Genomic DNA, 14,207 nt, shown 5'->3' with positions numbered 1-14,207 from the left:
ACTCTAACAATGTATCCTGTCAATCTACATTATATATGAGTGACCTAAACCTAGATTTCGGCATATAAAATTATAATATATTTTACATTACATCCTACTCACTTCTTTTTAAGGCTGCTTTGATTGAGGAGAGGGGTCCTTGACTGAAAAACATGAACAGAACAAAACACCAGATACTGAGAAAAACAATGGTGTGGTTTAGGTATGACTCAATTACACAACTTGAAAAGGGATGCTACGGTGTTCTGCAGTTAAAGACAGTAAATGAACAAAGAATATGTTTTTATCACCATGCTCAGAGGGTACCCAATTTTTAAAGTTTTTGGGTTGTTTAAGGTCAACAACTCTCTTCAAATACAACTCACACTGACCAAAATTTTTAGAGCATTATTACTTTATAAACCTTTCACTGAATTCCTAATTGAATTAATAATTGTGTGGAACATTACTGTAATATAATCCCCTTTTCTGTCTTTACAACTAGTTTACTGTACCATTTCCTCCCTTACTCAAGTCAAGTTCAATGGCACAGTGAACTGGATCTAACAATAATTACCAGAGAAACTATAGTGCCTTTATTCAACACGACTACAGTTAAGCTTTGTGGAAATTATCACTGTACAAAACTTTAACATGAAATTACAGAGACATCAAAGATATTAAGTCACTGACTTCATACCTTAGAATAGTAGATATACAGTATCAAGTCTTATATATTCCATTATAGCAAATTTCTTCCTCCCTTTTAAAACCTTCAGTGTTCACTGGTAAATATGCAGTGTGATCATATAAGCTCAAGACTTGCATTCACTTCCTGACTGTGTAGTCTTTTAAAACTGCTGCTTTCTGCATAGCTGAAGTGATGTGTCATGAGAGCAGTGTGTGTGTGTGTGTGTGTGTGTGTGTGTGTGTGTGTGTGTGTGTGTGTGTGTGAGAGAGAGAGAGAGAGAGAGAGAGAGAGAGAGAGAGAGAGTCAGGCTAGCATGCCAGCAGACTCTCAAAAGCAGCTTTAGCACTGCTTCAAATGAGAACCAGCAGACATTTTAGATTCACACCCTCTATCCCACTGTGGAAATTGTGGAGGCATTATTGGCTTGGCTAGAAGCAAGCACAACTATCAATCAGTTCTGTCACGGGTTGATTTATGTTACAGATCTTTCACAGTTTTGTTTCTTATACATAGCGGTTTTAGAAAAAAAAATGGAATAAAAAGGTGACTTTTTGCTAAAAGCACTGTAAAATTGCATACATTTTTTGTTCAGTACCTCACGCAATAGTCTTATTTATTGTCAGCATTTATTATTTGTCTGTTTCCATATGTCTGTGTCAGTAAAGCTGAAGTGTAATTTTTCCGATTTTTAAATACTTTCTTCTATCCCATCTTAATATTGCAGAGACAACTACACTGAAACAAAATATATTTTGTGGTGTGGTAAATATAGCAGAAAAGATTAAGTACTTTCTACACTGAATAAGTTAAAGCGTGAATTTGAAAATATTAAGTAAAAATTAATACTCTAGCTTATAAGTAAATTTAATTTATTATTGTTTGTTATTTTTACAATGTGTCATCATGTATTAATTCTAAAGTAGAAAACCTTTTCATAATTACTTGCTAATTTTAGTAAATTTCACTGGTAAATTAAATAGATACATTTTACTTAACTTTTCGAAGCTGGTGTTCCCAGCATGCACTGGGCTTGGATAATTAATGAGCTTGTATGGTTTCAATGTTTGCAAGTTTATTAACATAATTGTTATTGCTAATTTTGTTGTTATATATGGTAACTTCTTGTTTTGTGCAGTCCTAAGTTCATTTTCTACTCAGAATAACCCGTTTATGATCAAAAAAATGATCTGTTGATTGTTACCGTCATGATGTTTTGTGTACCAAATGCTGAGTTCTGTGTGCTCTGCTTCTTTTTACTGTCACCAGTAATGCAGAGTAATGAAGACTTATAGCCTACACAACATGCATTAAGTGTCTTGTGGGAGGATTTCATATAGTATGTCATGTGGTACATGATTAAACATGTTAAAAAGAAAAATTCAAAAAGCTATATATTGAATAAGGTGTTATTTAAGTTGAACAAAATGTATACAAGCACCATGTATATCTTATTTCTAAGAAAAAGTTATTGAATTTACTAAAATGTTTGTTAAACTTACTAACCCACTTTAATCAATATTATGTCATAAGTATGTTTTATTTAGTTTTATACATTAAGATTTACTTTAAAAAAAAAACTGTGTAAAAACTTGCAAGATTAAGTAAAAATGTTACAAATTTTTTTTTTCAGTGTATAAGTAAGCTAGTCATAATTTGATTTCCCCAAAACATTGTGGCTCTGTGGCAAAATCAAAAAACTGCTCTGTTTGCTTGAGCATTCACACAAGCCCGACACAGCAACATTGTCTCAACCAATGGCGTGAATTTGGGTCTGGACTATTTGTTTGGTCCAGCAAAAGAAGACAGCCGAGTATTCAGAAAACCAAGAATCATTATTTTTCCAATTCCTTTTCCTGACAGTAGTGGTGCAGAAATTACACACTTCAGCTTTAAAGAAAATGTAACATACAGTCTAAAATCATAAAAAGTTGTGATAGCTAATAATTTTTGTGATTTTTTTAAAATTATGACAATTACAGGTGCATCTCAATAAATTAGAATGTCGTGGAAAAGTTCATTTATTTCAGTAATTCAACTCAAATTGTGAAACTCGTGTATTAAATAAATTCAATGCATACAGACTGAAGTAGTTTAAGTCTTTGGTTCTTTTAATTGTGATGATTTTGGCTCACATTTAACAAAAACCCACCAATTCACTATCTCAAAAAATTAGAATATTTTGACATGCCAATCAGCTAATCAACTCAAAACACCTGCAAAGGTTTCCTGAGCCTTCAAAATGGTCTCTCAGTTTGTTTCACTTGGCTACACAATCATGGGGAAGACTGCTGATCTGACAGTTGTCCAGAAGACAATCATTGACACCCTTCACAAGGAGGGTAAGCCACAAACATTCATTGCCAAAGAAGCTGGCTGTTCACAGACTGCTGTATCCAAGCATGTTAACAGAAAGTTGAGTGGAAGGAAAAAGTGTGGAAGAAAAAGATGCACAACCAACCGAGAGAACCGCAGCCTTATGATTGTCAAGCAAAATCGATTCAAGAATTTGGGTGAACTTCACAAGGAATGGACTGAGGCTGGGGTCAAGGCATCAAGAGCGACCACACACAGACATGTCAAGGAATTTGGCTACAGTTGTCGTATTCCTCTTGTTAAGCCACTCCTGAACCACAGACAACGTCAGAGGCGTCTTACCTGGGCTAAGGAGAAGAAGAACTGGACTGTTGCCCAGTGGTCCAAAGTCCTCTTTTCAGATGAGAGCAAGTTTTGTATTTCATTTGGAAACCAAGGTCCTAGAGTCTGGAGGAAGGGTGGAGAAGCTCATAGCCCAAGTTGCTTGAAGTCCAGTGTTAAGTTTCCACAGTCTGTGATGATTTGGGGTGCAATGTCATCTGCTGGTGTTGGTCCATTGTGTTTTTTGAAAACCAAAGTCACTGCACCCGTTTACCAAGAAATTTTGGAGCACTTCAAGCTTCCTTCTGCTGACCAGCTTTTTAAAGATGCTGATTTCATTTTCCAGCAGGATTTGGCACCTGCCCACACTGCCAAAAGCACCAAAAGTTGGTTAAATGACCATGGTGTTGGTGTGCTTGACTGGCCAGAAAACTCACCAGACCTGAACCCCATAGAGAATCTATGGGGTATTGTCAAGAGGAAAATGAGAAACAAGAGACCAAAAAATGCAGATGAGCTGAAGGCCACTGTCAAAGAAACCTGGGCTTCCATACCACCTCAGCAGTGCCACAAACTGATCACCTCCATGCCACGCCGAATTGAGGCAGTAATTAAAGCAATAGGAGCCCCTACCAAGTATTGAGTACATATACAGTAAATGAACATACATTCCAGAAGGCCAACAATTCACTAAAAATGTTTTTTTTTTTTAATTGGTCTTATGATGTATTCTAATTTTGAGATAATGAATTGGTGGGTTTTTGTTAAATGTGAGCCAAAATCATCACAATTAAAAGAACCAAAGACTTAAACTACTTCAGTCTGTGTGCATTGAATTTATTTAATACACGAGTTTCACAATTTGAGTTGAATTACTGAAATAAATTAACTTTTCCACGACATTCTAATTTATTGAGATGCACCTGTATATGGTCTAAAAAAGCATTAATTTTCTGTGTATTGGTCTATTTATATGAGAATGAACAATCATACTTCTACCTGGATGAGCTTTACTGTGAGAAGTCTAGATTTTATTTCTAAATTTCAAGGCCTGGTTAATGATTGACAAATCATATCTCCTTTTCTCCCTCTACCAGTACAGCTCCTAGAGTCTAAATAGTACTTCAAAAGGACACACGACCATAAGATGTTCAAGCTACAGGCGATAAGCAAATAAACTAAATTACAATTGAGTTATTGAATGCATCCTGTCAGATATAGGGAATAATTCTAACAGTTGATAGCAGGAGAAACTTTTCATCTTTATTTCATACTATATGAAGCTTGAAAGAGACGTGATGAGTCATGTGGTGTGTGTGAGGATGAGTGAAAATGAGATTCTGTGTTTACAGGAGGACAGATCTTACCATACATGTAAGTGGTCTGGTTTATTTCTGTCTGAGAGGTCTGCAAAACAGAAAAGAGTTAATTTAATTTCACTTAATTTCTTAGCCTCTAATTTAAAAAATAATAGCTACATTCAATGACAACAAAAGTCCTCAGGGACAACTGGCAGTAGTGACGTTGTCTGTTTGGCAGGTTAAGTTGTGAGGTACATTCCTGATAAACCTGTTTTAAATGGCACAGCTCCAGGGGAAAGTCTGGAATTGAAACCTCATAGTTTAGTTTTACTTGAAAGCATGCTCAGCATTCACACCAGTCAAGTCCAGTCTAACAGCTCTCCCTTTTACCTTGTGTGCACTCCCTTTTACCTTTTGAACATATTTTGGGCAATAACCTTCAACACACCTGATCTGGATAGCTATCAGTGTTGTATGTAAATGTGTGATTGAATACATTTCACACTAAAGCTTATGAAAGTACAAAACCTGTGTTGCAAGACCAGCATGGTTTAACACTATAATAAAATAATATATATATATTTCTCCCAACAACACAAAGCGTTCATAGAGAATGTTTAAATTTCCCCAAGTCATGAAAGTGAGCTCAAAGGCATAATCACCGGTTCAGCAACGGGATCTTTGTGTGTCTTTGTGTTGCAATCATCTACTGATCAAACATAGTGTCCTTTGACACACCTGCTGGCTCCAGTTTCTGCTCTCTCTCTGTCTCTGTGAGCAGCCCCCCAATGTTCAAGCAAATCAACGCCCTTGTCTGTGAGTGTACGTTAGTTTGTGTGAGAGACCATACGTGATTTTCCACATGAGAAATGAAAATATTTCATGCACAATAAACTTTATATAATAAAAAAAAAAGGTTGGGGGGTGGGGGATAAATCTTTGAATATTATGATGGTCTTAAATAAAAACAAATTGAAAGAAATAATTGAGCTGGTTAAATTAGGTCTGCCACTTTATTTACAAGCTTACGTAAGGTTTAAATGACAAAACATATTTGGCTAAGCAAAAAGACTGACACGTTGCTTATCAAACATTGTACAAACATATTCCTACCTGTCCTGTATAATGCAGAAAACAGTCACTTGCTAAATACTGCGACTTACCCTCCTTTTGATTCAAATGTGTGTGGGAAGAAGCACGACACCCGGGAAAAGTGATGTCCTTATTTTCAGCATTTGTGTTCTGTAGGAATGCGGTCAATCAGGAAGTATTTCTTTCATACTCCTGACATTAGCAGACCAAAACGATAGCCCTCTGTGTAAAACATTAAACACTTTACCTAGCTGCTGCTGCATGATGTCTGACTTAATAATGTGAGCCATTCATCATAATACACATGATCAGATTTATCACCTTTACTGCTTCAGGAAGATGATGCTGTTTTGTGTTGATCTAGGACCAGCTTTCACAGTGAAATGTCTTTTCAAAACCATTACATGAGAAGGGGCAAAGCTGGTTTCAGATCAGTGCAAAGAGGAACCCAAACTCCCAAGAATTCGTCACAATAGTATGAGATGGCGAATTTGTACCAGTTGTTTTCTACCAGAGTACCAGAGTTCATTCGTATGAAATCATATGAGTCATAGACCTTATTAACTGCAGTGCCATCTTTAATGATAGGAATGACAACGAGGCTGCAGGGATAGACATACAGTCTCTTTAATGGGTTGTACAGTTGTTTAAAGGAATATTCACCCTCATGCCATCCCAGATGTGTAAGACTTTCTTTCTTCTGCTGAACACAAAGATTTTTAAAAGAATATCTCATCTTTGTTGGTCCATACAATGCAAGTGACTGGTGGCCAAAACTTTGAAGGTCCAAAAAGCATTTAAAGGCATCTTAAAAGTAATCCATACGACTCCAGTGTTCGACTAATACATTTTTTACTATCCATTTCCACTTTAACTTTTCACTTTCACTTTCTTGTTATTTTGTTTTTGGCGATTTGCATTCATTGTGCATATCGCCACCTACTGGGCAGGAGAATTTATAGTAAAAAGGACTTAAATATTGATCTGTTTCTCACTCACACCTATCTTATTGCTTCTGAAGATATAGATTTAGCCACTGGAGTCATCTGGATGCTGCCTTTATATGCTTTTTGTCCTTCAAAGTTCTGGCCACCATTCACTTGTATTGGGAGGACCTACAGAGCTGAGATATTCTTCTAAAAATTCTTTGTGTTCAGCAGAAAAAAGAAAGTCATACACATCTAAGATGGCATTATTTTTTTCTTCTGGTGAACAATTCCGTTAAAGTGTTTTTGGATCGTTCCACTGACAAAGATTTGAAAAAAATATATTTTTAAGAAATTACAGTAGACAAAATACCAAAAATGGTCTCAAAAGACAGAATTAGATGTGATTTTGGAGCTTTTTGATAGTTTTATACAATGCATGTAATTGAAGAGATGGTAAGTCTACCCCTTACATGCTCATTTTTATTCCCGTCAAAAATCAAAGATGCCGCTACTGTGAATACCATCTAATCACCCACCAATGAGAGACGCTTCCCTAGTGTCCTTGTAGTTTCCGATGTGGTGTTTGTTCCGTGCTAAACCAAAACTTTAACCCTTAGTCCAAACCCCATCCCAAACCCTAACCATAAAGTGTAACACCTTACCCTACCAAGAGTGTAAACATAACCTTGATATTAATATTCAAAGGACTAATGTGTAATACAGAAGAAGAAGGCAACACTTCCGGGTTCTGAACGCGTGTTCATGAAGCGCATGTGATTGGTAGATATGTACTATGATGGTATTAAGTTGTACGAATTTGCCACCTCATAGAATTGGGACGCATTCTCATGAGACTACTGTATATACTGTAACTGTTTTGTGCAGCTGCATCTAAACTCACTTTGTTATATTTATTACTTGTAATTCATTTTAGTAACATGTCATATGTATAACACAGACACTAAAAAAATTGTTACTGGAAGATTACCGATATATCTTATGAAGTATGTATTACTGTAGCCATACTTGTTTTGTAGCATTCTTTGGACAGGTTATGGCTATTTACTTGCATTTGAATGGAACCTGAAATTAATCTTTGTTTATTGTAGTATAAAATAGCCACCTGGTGACCAAACCCACCAATCAGTTGTAAATATGTGAACATGTCAAGTCTGATTTCTGTTAATGAAAGAAATGACAATGGGAGCTGATGTCTCTTTGCCAACATACGTACATGTAGTAAATTAATATTACTTTGTACTTTGTACGTAAAAACACAGACACTAAAATAAAGTTTGACCAATATTCCTGTCACAGTTATTCACCTTTCTGTTCTGGACTACACTTCCCATAATGCACTGCCCTCATCACTGCCATCTGTTCCCAATCTTCCTCACCTGTCCTCCATTTCCTCATCAGCACCTGTGTGTATAAATACCCTCCAGTTTTATTCAGTTCTTGTATTGTTACGTTGTGTTGAAGTGTTATTTAGTTGGCTTAGTGATGTTTAGCATTCTGGTTTGTTCCACTCCAGCGTGTTTTCCTTTTATGATTGATGTTCCACTCCTGTGACTACAATTAAAAGTCTGGAAGATTACTCATGCGTCTCCTCTCTTCCTCTCCACTAACCCAACGTTACAATTCCTTTATACTTAAATGACAGAGTTAAGTGTATATATTATATATATATATATATATATATATATATATACACACACACACACACACATATATTCAAATTACAAATTGTTAAAGTTGCACTAAGAAATTTCTGTTTATGTTGTGCTGGTCAGTATGGCAGTAATTTTGGACTTACACTGACACCTGGGGCATGGATGTACCATCATTCAGTGACTGAAAGTGTCCAATAATAGGGTGGTATAAGGTTACTTTTTTACAAGGTTAAAAAAGTAACATAAGGTATTTATAAAGTTACTGGTTTTAACTGGAGTCTCATGTGAGTGGACATGATTTTATACATATTTTTCAAGTTCATTTCTTTATTCAAGACTTTTGAATGGGACATTTTTTAAAGGGATAGTTCACCCAAACATCCGTCACCCTCATTCCATCCCAGATGTGCAGGGTTGGGTGGATTACTTTAAGAAAGTATTCTGGCCTGAATACTAAATACTCTTTCTAAAAAGTATTTTCCAAATACATCACAGAAACATTAACGTATTCAGAATACAAGAATACTTTTAAAATACTTATTTATAAAGGCAAGGCACAATTGGAAGAATTACATGTGATATGTCATTATTATCTTATCTGAACCGCTACATCTCCACTTTTAACTAATTGAAGTGAATCTGAACAGCTATTTTCTTTAAATTAGATGTGGAGTTGGACACCAAAATGTTTTATGAAAAGTAGAAGACAACTGGAATGCAGTTTGTGGTCAACTACAATATTTTAACGTAGTGTCTTTTTACACTGACTGCAAATAGCCCATCTTGTTGGCAGAGGCTATTTACACCAACTCCGCCCACCACTGCTCAGACCAAACTCAAGACAGCCACGACAGATTAATTTGGGGTCAACTGCTGATCAAATGAAGGGGCAGAGACATTAAACTGGTAAACAGGTTAGACATTTAGTGGATTACGAGACACGATAAATTACGATAACTAAATGACTATTTGCGCTCCAATATTCTGGTGGAAACAGGATTTTACAACAAACTGCACCCCTATATGGGTTGTAGTAGCTCTGGGTGTGAATGTGCAGAAATTAAACAAAAAAGTTAGGTCATATGACAATGTATTTTAACTAGGCTTGCTTACATATTTCCATATTTAGACATATTTATAAATTTTATTTTCTATCTCTTTTATTACTGACACTTTTCTTTATTTATATATATATATATTTTTTTACTCATCCTTTGTTTTTCTATTGTTGTTTTATTTCTTTTTTTGTTAATCACTTCGTATGAGATATTTTTAAAAAGTGAGATATAAATATTAATATGCCTGTATATTACAATATGTATGTTACAGTATATCTATAAACCACACATTTCACAGTAGTTATTTACACAAGGTTTTCTGTCGTCATTTGGACTCTGGTGTACAAACCTTAGTCCTTTTCCCTCTTTCAGTCTTTGCAGTATTTTTCCCCATATTTTACCTATTTATATTATTGTCATTAATAACGGCTATTTCCAACACACTCTCACGACAAAATCGTCAGGATTCGTACAACTTTTCTAAATTTGGCTTTCACTACAGCCAATGACGTCGCTGGACATCGTTTCCATATAATACGCAACAATTACTTGCTTCTGTCACACACAACAGCTTCCTATCATGTTTACACACTCTACTGATTGGATAAGTTTAGATAAGGGGTTTGGGTAAAGGCATAATATTAATAAGTATGTCCTTAATACCTCGTGTGCGGAACTCGCGCTTCCGCATTAGACATCCGGGAATTTGTACGTGATGAAGTCGTATGAGTTTATGCGAACAACATCGTGCGAGACCATACGAAATAGCCAACTTGTAAATTATGTACGAATTTTCATGAGATTGGGTTGGCTATTTCTCAACATTTCTTCATTCTGCAAGTTTCTGATGAGGACGTGACTCACCAAATGCTTATCGAGAGCTGTCCATCTTTACTCCGTCTTTAACCTGCAGCTGCATAAACGTATTTACACAGCAACAATCGCAGAAAACAATGCATCAAGCATGCAAATGTTTTGTTTGTGGAAAAAACTTTGCTGAATGTATTGATTCTGTTGCACAGCTGACAGCGCCATGATTGTTCCAAGTATAGGTGTGCCGTTGCGTTTGCCAGATATTCAATCTGGGAATCATTTTACATTGATGTTGTGTTTTTTTATTTAGTGCCTACCATATAACCCTTTTGGGATCGGGGTCCATTTTTGAAGTAGGCCTATTGCAAAAACGCAACCTATGATTTTAACCCACATTTGTATTTTAAAATTAGCAAAATTGTGTACGAAACCCTCGCAACATTTCACACGCACTGCAACTGATCTAGGGAAGAGAGAGCGAGAGGACTCTTCAGAAAAACAATTAAGTTTCTCACTTGATTGACAAGAATTTTTTTCTTTCTGCCTTATTTTGTATTCAGTAACTGTATTCTGAATACAGGTGCTTGAAAACATAATAGGGCTGCATACAGTTACATAATTTTTGTATTCTGTATATGTAACACCATTACATGTATTCTGTTACAGTCCAACCCTGCAGATGTGTATTACTTTCTTTCTTCTGCAGAAGACAAATGAAAATTTTTAGAGGAATATTTCAGCTCTGTAGGTCCATACAATGCAAGTGAATGGTGACCAGAGCCTTGAGTCTCCAAAAATCACATAAATCAGCATATAAGTAATATATACCTTCAGAAGTGATATAAGTGTGTGTGTAGAAACAGATCAATATTTAAGTCATTTTTACCATAAATCTCCACTTTCATTTTCTTCTTCTTTTGTTTTTTTGGCAATTTGCATTCTTTGTGCATATTGCCACCTTCTGGTGGGGCTGGTCAAAGATGGAGATTGAGAGTAAAAAATACTGATATGTTTCTCACTCACACCTATCATATCACTTCTGAAGATATGGATTTAACCACTGGAGGCATATGGATTACTTTTATTCACTTGCATTGTAAGGACCTACAGAGCTGATATACTCTTCCAAAAATCTTCATTTGTGTTCTGTAGAAGAAAGAAAGTCATACACATCTGGAATGGCATGAGGGTAAGTAAATGATGAGAGAATTTTCATTTTTGGGTCAACTATTCCTTTAAAATACATACAATGGATGAAATGCCCTTGACTACAACACTGTTACAATAGCAAGGACATCAGAAGCTCAGTTAATATAGTGCATTCCACTCAAAATGTCACATTTGTGGTTAAATTACAGTTCAGGTACTTTTTTTTCTTTTCTCATTATTTTTGTTGATGTTTTGCTTTATCAGTATGCAGTGAAACACTGTGATGCATGTAGTAATGAAATCAGAGAAGGTCCCTTCAGTGAAATCCAATCACAGATGTTTACAGAACATGCCTTTGAGACACATGTTAATACCAGGTGTGAACATCAATTTGTCTTGCCCCTTACCTGACAACTTGAGATCGGATCACATAAGAGAGATGTTATTGGCAGGTGTAAACAGGGCTTTAGAGAGAACAAATTATTTAGTTTAGCAGGAGAAAAAAAAACAAAAACAACTCTCCTTCTCTCCTAAAAGTAAAATGCTGAGTCATTAAACTTGATCAAATGTGATAAGAAAATGTTAATCCCCAGCATGTAGGCCAGAGGGCCTAATCTTCAAACACAGGAGCCTGAGTCTCACCTGCTCTCTCTGGGTATGATTTTTAGTTAGAGAAGGGTTGCATATAAATCTAAATCACACCATGCATAAGTATAAAAAAAAAACTAAATTTCTTAAGTATTTTCACAACTGAAAACATGGGGAGACATGCATTTTGTGAATACAGATTTGTGTTTAGACAAGATAGAAGGCATTATGAGCAGACTATGGGATACATTTGTGCTGACGGGGCGTCTCTGTGTTTAAAGCCTATCTGTGCAGGCCAACATTTTCACTCATTGTACTGAGAGAAAAAACCTTTTTTACACTGACCTGAAATCAGTCTTCCAGGTTTTTCCAAAAAACACAGGTTAGGAACTAAATCCACTTAGACAGCTCTAAAGGCCTGTCCATCAAAATATCTATATTAATTAAACAATAGCCTATAATATTAAGAGATTGTTAATCAAGAGATTGCTGAGGTACAACACACATACATGAATTGTTAACAAAATGAACACAACCAAACACCCTATTTACATCTCTTGCAGGGCCATAACTGTAAAATGGGACAAGTTCCCCCCAATAATCAGATATGGCCAGATTGTCCCCCCTCCAATAACTGATATCCTTGTTGCTGTTCTGCTGCAGTCCATTATGCACCACTGTCTAATTGTCATTACGTTGTTGCAGGAATAACATAATAGTTTAAAAACTTGTATTTTTTTTAGCATGCTCTGTAGTCTAACAACGCTCGTCAATGTCATTTGAAATAGCCAATCAAACTGATGAAGGTGGGAGTCACATTTAAGAAGCTAAACGGGAACCTCGTGGATTATTTATATTCCAGTGCCATGCATCAGCAAGCAGTTCAGGTTAAGAGTGTTTGTGTCATGTAAGATGTAAGCATCTAACTAAACATGCAATGTTTGCCCACTGTTTTATGATTTAAATGTTGTACCGACTGACAGTAATTTCCAAGGGTGCAAACTATATTCACCATTTGGCGAAATTCACCGTTTTGAATTGAAAATATATCATTACAGTACGTGATTCGTATGTCATTCGTAATTGTGAATGTGAAAACATTAACGGAGCCGTTTTCAGCATGTCAGGCTTAAGACAAAAAGCGAATGTGTGTATATTGTAAAGGAATTGAATGAAAGTGGAAATCTGGCAGGCTCTGAAGTAGCTTTTTAGAAAATTCACTTGACATTGTCTAATATAATGATATATAAAACACAAAGTAGAGCGTCTTCACCCACAGATTAGAACTAGAACATAAGACCTGTGAATTTTGGCTTCCACTGAGTTTTTAGGTTGTGTCAGATATCATATATTTTTATGCAAATATTATTAGGTAATAATTTACAATCAATTGAAGATTTTCTAAATAATTTCTTTATGTCTTTAATTAATTCTAAATTTTGTACATAAGAGTCTTCTTTTAAAAGATACTTTAATTTGAGTATGTCCTTGTCAGGTCTGTGCTCAAAAAATGAACCACCAGTTAAAGGAGCAGTTCACCTAAAAATGGAAAATTTACTTTTACTCACTCATTTACTCACTCTTATGTTGTTCATAACCATATGCTGTAACTTTTTCAATATGAACTTTTTCAATACTTACATACAATATGTTTTTGTATGGAAAAGAGCAGCATTAGGATTCTTGAAGATTGTGTTAAGATTCTCATGGGGTGGGAAAAAAGTGGAAAAACTTGAGGGTAATAAATAATTATGTGTATTTTCTATTCGCTAGCCATGCTGTCACAGTCATGTCATTTTACAGATACATCAGTGATGAAAAGAAATTCAAATAATATTTGTCTTTTCTTTGAGACAGCATAAAAAGAAAGAAAAGATGACAGACACAGTGTTTATCTTGTACTGTGTGAACTCTAATAAAACTAAAAAAACAAACATTTAAAACCAAAAATGATAAAATTTTGGACCTTTATTGCATTTAACGTTTTTAGTCAGGACCAAAGAGTACCATTGTTTTTATGACTTCAACATCCGTGACCCCCCAACCTTCAAAAATTGTTGCCCCCCCCCAATGTTCAAGACATGGTTATGGCCTTGATCTCTTTTAAAAGTAATTTCTTGTTTCCACAACATATATATTAAATGCAAGAATGCGTTACACTGCTTTATTATACAGCTCTCTAGAATACTTATTTCTGATTGGTAAATAATGGGCAAATATATTTTGTATAGTTACTAAACTGTATAACTGAGCCAGGTTTGTCCCAAACAACTGATTTACTACACGGGTGTGCTAGTTTC

At 35.5% G+C, this 14,207-nt stretch overlaps 1 protein-coding gene across 1 annotated transcript in view; it reads right to left on the bottom strand.

Moving 5' to 3' along the window:
• The window catches only part of sh3d19 (SH3 domain containing 19), a 60,010-nt gene that overhangs the window by 42,675 nt on the left and 3,128 nt on the right, over positions 1–14,207 (bottom strand). The window contains exons 2-3 of the mRNA XM_051702473.1: positions 4,672–4,711; positions 103–143 (exon numbers count right to left, since the gene is read on the bottom strand). Of these exons, the coding sequence (XP_051558433.1) occupies positions 103–143; positions 4,672–4,711 (81 nt within the window). The remainder of the gene's footprint in view (positions 1–102; positions 144–4,671; positions 4,712–14,207) is intronic.

The sequence above is a fragment of the Myxocyprinus asiaticus genome, chromosome 7, assembly GCF_019703515.2.
Source record: "Myxocyprinus asiaticus isolate MX2 ecotype Aquarium Trade chromosome 7, UBuf_Myxa_2, whole genome shotgun sequence".
NCBI lineage: Eukaryota > Metazoa > Chordata > Actinopteri > Cypriniformes > Catostomidae > Myxocyprinus > Myxocyprinus asiaticus.
The sequence above is the reverse complement of the archived record's forward strand: the minus strand, read 5'-3'. Positions and strand labels throughout refer to the sequence as shown.